Below are 7,543 nucleotides of genomic sequence, written 5' to 3'. Positions count from 1 at the left end.
TGATGTACCTAATTAATATCATTGATTTTAGAATATTCATTTAATATTCTAAAATCAATGGTAATACTGAAATAGCAAATAAGCATAAATGTAAAATTATGTGCACCTATCATAAATCCCGCTGTCTGATCAAAAATTCATAATCAAAACACTCAAAAGTCAAAAATGAAAATACTATTAAAAAATAATCAGCCAAATGGTTCATGATGTTATCTTAAATCGTGGTCGTGATAAAATTATTTTTATGAGATAAGATAACAGAAATCCACACGCGAATACAATTGATAATGAGGTAATGATAACATTTATGATTGAACTACATACTATCTATTTTCATCGAATTTAAAAAATATTATTCCGTAGTTGTTAAAAGTGATTTGATCAAAAGTTTTGTTTTTGAAGTAATATCGGTCTTCCATTACTGTAGTCTGTTGTTATTTAGTGAATTAGGTTTACTTAAACACTAATATGATTCAATTATGATCATGTACAAATTTTTATATTTCAATACTAATAATACTCGAGTTATTTACAATTATCCGCCCATCATTCAATATATTTTATCTTTTGTAACAGTAACAATAAAAACATAAGTGCTGGTTTCTTCAAGTGAAATCGCAGCTTAATTACATGTGTTACAATGGATGCAATGTTTGATGAACCAGATGTGCATTGCAAACCGAATGCATTAGTTGGTAATTTTGGATGGTTCCTACAAGGCCTTTTGGCTACATTGGCATTCTTATGTTTAATAAGTAAGATGTACTTTTAATTACATTTGTGTTTTATTGGGATAAATTACTATAATTTAAAATTGTACATATTATTTGTTTTTCGTGTAATTTCAAATTTTTGTTTACATAACACTTGGTTTTTTTCTTTTTATAAATATGGCTTATATTAATGTTACATAATCAAGATGATTCTAAAATACTTAAAAGGTTTCACCTTATGTTGAATATCTATAACCCATATCAATTTCATCTATAAATATTATAAGCTTATTGTATTTTAATATGAATTGTGATTTAGTTAGATAAATAACACATTTTAATTTTAAATTTATGTTTGTAATCAGTAAAACGATTTTGTGAACCTAAATATGATCGACGACCCTGGAAAGTATGGTTTTTTGATACTTCCAAACAAGGAATGGGGTCCTTGCTTATGCATTCAGCAAATTTAGTTTTAGCTGGTCAAATCCAAGGTGATCCTTGTACATGGTAAATATCTCTATTTATTGATATTTTTTAAACATAACAATTTCGTTTTTTTTATGTACTTACCAGTTTAAAAGTAAAAAAAAAATTTAAGGTTTTTTTATGTAAATTAAGTACCTAAAAGATATTGTAATTAATAGTTTTATTTTTTTTAGGTATATGATTCATTTTTTAATGGATTCATCCCTTGGTCTTTTGTTGATATTTTTTGGTATACGATTTTCACAACATTTAGCAAGAGTAAAAAATTGGGAATCTTTTAACTTTGGAGAATATGGTATGAATTTAATGAGTTACTTCATTACTTGATATTTTACAAAAAAATAATATTTACATTACAACCAAACCTTTCATTTTTTAATATTACTAATTATTTATTGACAAATGACTTGGATTACTATTTTTATTATTTTTGACACTTAGTTTTTTTCAATTTATACCATCCTCTGTATGTATATTATTATAATATATTTTATAAATAGGTACTATGATGATAATGGATTTTTTTTTTTTTGTTTTCAGGAAAACCTGAATCAATTAGAATTTGGTTTATTCAATGTGGCTTATACTTGTCACTTTTATGTTGCGTTAAAGTTGTTATTACATTGTTAATTTCATTAGACATCTGGCGAGTTATCACAAAATTCATCATGTCACCTTTTACTGATCCTAGAACAGAATTAACTATAGTCATGCTAATCATACCTTTGTTTATAAATGTAAGTAAAACTATATTAATGTTTATTGTGATTTTAGCATTATAAATACTTATACATTATGTTTATAAAAATATAGGCACTTATGTTTTGGGTGACTGATGACATATTGATGCATAGAAGTCGTCATCGAGTTGGTTTATTACGACGTATAAAAATACAATACCATAAAGTTCAGCAAAGTGGCAGACTTGATGATTCAGCTATTTCTGATGATGAAGAATTGCTCAATATAGATGAAACATCGACAATTCTACGATCTAGTGGAGTTCAGGGTTTTTAATATGTTTCAAAATTTTTTATTTTAAATAATCATGCACTATGGTATATACTTAATTCCTCAATTTTAATCGACATTCCTTAAATGTATATTACATATTATTATACATCTTATAAAAAAATATTTTAAATGTTATACAATTTTTAATATATTGTTTGTTATTTTTATATTTATATATATATAATTTTATAATATGAGTATTCTATAATGTTTACCAATTTTAAAATTGCAAACGATCATTAATTTTTACAAAAATATTAAATTAATTTAAAGTCATATAATTTGTAGAGTAATTTAATGTTAATATACACAATTATGTAGTTGAAACTTAAATTGTACTAAACTTCATATTTCAACCATTACAGATATCTTTGATTATAACATATTTTGAAATTTTAATGTAACAATTGCGTTCAAAATAATTTGGTAAGCAAAATAGCTTACACATTGACAGAATATTGCACTAGAAAATTAATAAATGTACATTTGTATTGAACTATGTCATGTTATGTATATTATAAATTATGGGTGGTGATAGATATAATCATGTCAAGTAATGATTTCTAAATTCAACCAGTACAAATTACAAGCCAGTTAAACAAAAATATATATATATTGTATATACGTATAATGTATGTATATTAATTATATCAATGAAATAAAATATTTTAGGTTTTCTAGACAACTTATTTAAACTGTAAATTGTTTTAATGTTTTGTTATGTATTTTAAAACAGATAATCGAAGCAAATTATTTTAAATCCCTTAATATAGATTAAGCATTTACATTTTTCAAACAAAACATTATTCTTGTAATTTATTTTACCATAGTACTTAGTCCTAAATGACTGTGATACAAATTTTAATATGTAATATCAAAATGTTATAAATCTAATATATTATATCCTTGGCCATATCCTGTTTTAGGATTGTTAGTAATTTTTTACTTGTAAATTTTGTACTTGGTAAAGACCTAATCAATTAAATATATATAATTTTAATAAATACATATTTATTATTTTTACTTGAAGTTTTTAAGTAATTTTATATATAAATAAAATAGCCAATATATAATACAGTTTTATATATTGTTAAACTTATATTGTTTGTTTTATATTAATTATACCACGAACCACGTGTAAATTATTATTATCATAAAACGTGTTAGTTAAACATAATTTTTAACCTCGTTTCTTTCTTTCTTTTTTTTTTATTGAAATTCAACAATTGAAACATATTTTCATAACATGAAATATTATGTATAATTTTTTGGTATTTAAATGACTTGTGCAGAAAATATTAATTACCATCAACTATTTAAATAAGTATTTTATGAATAATATTAACATAATTTATTCCAAACTGTATTTCATACTCAAAATTTAGGGGATTTAGTCTTTAAATAATTTATTATAATACGTTATATAAATTGTTTACTAATAGATAATAAATAAATTATGTAAGTCTTAATTTTAAGGAAGATTTAGCCCCCCCCCCAAAAAAAAAGGTCAGATTTGCACGTTTGACTATTATTATTTTACAGCCATGGTCAAATATATTTTAAAGCCAAATAAAAGATGTTACATTTTTGTACTGCTTAAATAATATTAGATGGTTGAATAGAGCAGCAACACTTATGATCTATGATGAGAAATAAAAATGTTAATTATTAAGTATAAGTTTTAAATTTATAATGACTAAAGAGCATATGTTCATGCATTTGCATATTTTTTTCTTGCAACAATAAAAGTTGCAGAGAAGGAGAGACATTTGTTTTGTGATCTATGAAATACAAAAGCTAAATCGTTATGATGCATATATTTTACTAACCTTCCCTTTTACTTATAATGACATAATACAAAATACAGAATGCTTATAAAAAAAAAACCTCTGACCTTTTAACTTAAGAGATGAAATTTAAAAAATCCTTTCATAGTGGATCTATACATTATTAGACAAAATTTCATTTTTATAGTCAGGACATGTTAGTTTATATATATAGAACACAAAATTGTTTTTTTTTTTTGGTTTAATTTTTTTCTGGTATTATGATTATCAAATTACATTTAAATAATTTTACAGTTAAAAAATTTTAATAATAAAAAAAAAATAACAGCACTATGTACAAAATGTGATAATTATAAAAATCAACTTTAAATAAGGATACTTAGTTATTGTGAGTTAATTACAATACTATTAAAAGTCTTCCATTAGAACTAATTCTTTATACCATTCTTTCAACTGATGTGCTTCCGGTACACTTGGATTGATGAATAAAACACTGAATTTGACCATAGAAAAATACTTAGTCCCATTGAATTGTTTAAGCACAGCTTTTTTAACCATTACAATTGGTGGATCATCGAACTTTTCGTTAAATTTGTTAACTTGTTCACCCCATACTTTTAAAGTTATCTGAATCAAACACAATGACAGCAATTTTAAGTATATATTTTATTTTAAAAAAGATTAAAATATAACACATGAAATGTCTATAAAAAATATTGTATTTTAAAATGTATGTTATTTCTTGATCTTCTATTGTGAATTATAGGCTAGTATAATAATCAATTATCGTGGTAATATCAACCCGACAATAAATAACTTATATCTATGATGACTTAACTAATATAAAATGTTAGTTTCATCATAATCCAATTTTTTTTTTTTTAATTACCATTGTTTTTTCTTATACCTACATACTTATGTTATTGAGTCAATTATTATAATATAGATTTAAATCAATAAGTTAAGTAAGCTGTATGGGCATTATTTAATACGAGGAAAATTATAAAAATACTTTATATACTACACATATACATAAAACTTACAGTTGCCATTGATGTATCAATTAATACAATCTCTCGTTTTGCAATTTCTGTTCTAGCATTTGTATTACTGCAAACTTCCATATCACCAACTTCAATGCACACACCAATTAAATCTAAAAAAAAAAATATTACTATATAGTAATATTTGAGACTAGTTTAATACATAAATATCTATATTTACCACAAAATGTATTTGGACTATTTTCTAATAATGTATTAAAATTAGATGTTGTGATGCATTGCATTTTTGGTTCAACTTGATCAATACATTCAATAATAACTGAATGAGATTGAAGTTTTAGTTCACAGCCAAATTGATTGTGTTTTAATATTGTGTCTGCTATATAATACATTTTGTTTTCCTTTAAAAATTGATAAGAATTTGTAATATGAAATGAAATAACTAGAAAATAATAGAATAGATACCTCGAGAATTTCATTTATAGTATCTGAAAGTAAATTGAATGCACTGACACGTACTAAACCTGTAGAATCCATCATATTGATATTTAAAATTCTACAACTACTGTATGTATTGATTGAACTTTTCTTTACAACAGATAATTTTAGAACAAAAGGACAATTCCTGTGAAATTATAAAAAAAATGAATTAACTTTGGGAGAAAAAAAATATCACACATTAAATGTTTATTACCCATTAGATAGGTTAGTTAAATCATTAACATTTATAAGATTGTTTTCCAATTGTTCAACACTATAAAACACCCTACTAGGACATTTATTCACATTTAAATTTTTCAATGGCATTTCTTTTTTTTCAATATTTATTAAAGGTTGTGGATTTCCATACACATTCCTGTGAAATAACACAGTTACTTTCTGAATGAGTATAATCCATCTAAAAATACAATGAATACAAATTAAATTTAGATTCCTAAATAAAATATTGTAAGGTATTCTTGTTGTATGCGGTCTACCATACATTTGTAATCTACTATCCATATACCGAGGCATTTCTGACAAGTCGGCGATTAAACTTCATCTCAATTAAAGTTTTTATAAGTTATGTTGATTGTTTGTTAAAAATTTTAATTTAATTATTCAGTTAGAGAAAAATAATTTTATACGTTTTTTAAGGAAAATTGGCCAAAATGATAAAAACAAATCGTTTGAATGTTTTTTAAGAGACATCAAATCATATTGTAATACATACCTAATAAATATTTTCTGATAATTATTTTTATAGATATTTATGGTACATGTAATGATATTTTAATTAAATATAAAAACTATGGTAGATTGCATATGAGTATATGACATAAAGTAATGTGCGGTAGATCAGTGTTTTTCTACATTTTTACTGTCGCCACCCGCAAAATATGTATAAAATATGGTCAATCACTTTGTAATTTGTGACTCTCTTATTTATATTAAGTACGAATTTGAAAATATCTATCATTAACCAATTAACCTAACAAAATATACCATTTCGGATATCAATTTATAAATACTATGTGTAATACCTAATTTAAACATGTCACAGGTACAAGTATTTTTTTTGTTCAATAAAAAATTATATAAAAAAAAAGTTCATTTTGTAAATCGGAATTTTATTATTTTTGACCTATGTGACCCCTAGCTAAGGAGATCACAACTCCCGGGTTAAGAAACGCTACAGTAAATGTCATACAACAAGAATACCTATTATGGATGATATTAAACTGTTTTTTTTTTGCCCAACCTTGGACTATGATTGGTGGAATTTTCTCCATTCATAAATGTGTACTCATCAATCCTCAAAATAGTTGCATACTTTACTTGTTTTTTTACAATTAAATCATTCAATTGACTGCATAGGAAAAAATAAGAATTCATATAGATACCATCCGATAATACAAGACGATAATTTGTTTCATTGGGTTTCACCTGTACAGCTTCAAAACCCTTCAAAACAAAAAATTAAATGTTATTAGTATAGTTAACTGGTCTTAATTTTTAATTTGAATATTACAGTGTTTTATAGAAACATACCATTAATTGTACAATTGGTCGTTGTACGAATGTGCCATTGCATAGTTTCTACAATATAAAACAAGAAATGATTTTATTATAAAATTAAATATAACACTAAATATTATTTGTAAGAAAGTAATCCACAGTGAAAATAATAAATAACCATGTACCTCAATAGAACCGTTTGTCAATTCTAAAGCCATTGTGTTGAACACAATTGTTTGACTTAAACATGACAAATTAAAAGAAGGAAATCTAATTTTTCATGGAATTTAACTGAGCATTTTTCTTCCGGCAATTAACTATCAACGAATATACATAATAATATCAAAACATAACTATTATATACACATGTCACATTTTTAAACAAATAATATTTAAATCTGAAAAATCGATGATCGATGAGAATCAAGAGGTAGTAAAAACTAAAAGTAAAAAACGGGTAATTTAAATTTGTGTTATGAATTAAAGATTTCTGTATCACTGTTGTTGTTAAGTGAGTTATCAGTATTATACCGATAAT

The 7,543-nt window shown here is 24.1% G+C and overlaps 2 protein-coding genes across 3 annotated transcripts; one reads left to right on the top strand and one right to left on the bottom strand.

The window, feature by feature from the left end:
• Nucleotides 1–331: 331 nt before the first annotated feature.
• On the top strand, nucleotides 332–3,239 carry LOC114129362 (store-operated calcium entry regulator STIMATE-like). 2 transcript variants are annotated; one of them, XM_027994078.2, is made up of 6 exons: nucleotides 333–487; nucleotides 577–755; nucleotides 1,079–1,223; nucleotides 1,376–1,497; nucleotides 1,743–1,939; nucleotides 2,016–3,239. In XM_027994078.2, the coding sequence occupies exons 2-6, from the start codon at nucleotides 641–643 to the stop codon at nucleotides 2,217–2,219; spliced, it is 783 nt and encodes a 260-aa protein (XP_027849879.1). In that variant the 5' UTR covers nucleotides 333–487; nucleotides 577–640; the 3' UTR covers nucleotides 2,220–3,239. The 2 variants fall into 2 exon arrangements, with proteins under 2 accessions (XP_027849878.1, XP_027849879.1); XM_027994077.2 differs by having other exon boundaries at nucleotides 332–755.
• Nucleotides 3,240–4,224: 985 nt separating this feature from the next.
• Nucleotides 4,225–7,495, bottom strand: LOC114129367 (replication protein A 70 kDa DNA-binding subunit-like). The gene is made up of 8 exons (XM_027994087.2): nucleotides 7,191–7,495; nucleotides 7,039–7,086; nucleotides 6,749–6,951; nucleotides 5,702–5,905; nucleotides 5,473–5,632; nucleotides 5,228–5,408; nucleotides 5,047–5,159; nucleotides 4,225–4,630 (listed from the first exon to the last, which is right to left on the bottom strand). The coding sequence occupies exons 1-8, from the start codon at nucleotides 7,221–7,223 to the stop codon at nucleotides 4,412–4,414; spliced, it is 1,161 nt and encodes a 386-aa protein (XP_027849888.2). The 5' UTR covers nucleotides 7,224–7,495; the 3' UTR covers nucleotides 4,225–4,411.
• Nucleotides 7,496–7,543: the final 48 nt, after the last annotated feature.

The sequence above is a fragment of the Aphis gossypii genome, chromosome 2 (genome assembly GCF_020184175.1).
Source record: "Aphis gossypii isolate Hap1 chromosome 2, ASM2018417v2, whole genome shotgun sequence".
Taxonomy (NCBI): Eukaryota; Metazoa; Arthropoda; class Insecta; order Hemiptera; family Aphididae; genus Aphis; species Aphis gossypii.
This window is presented reverse-complemented; position numbering and strand designations above follow the sequence as displayed.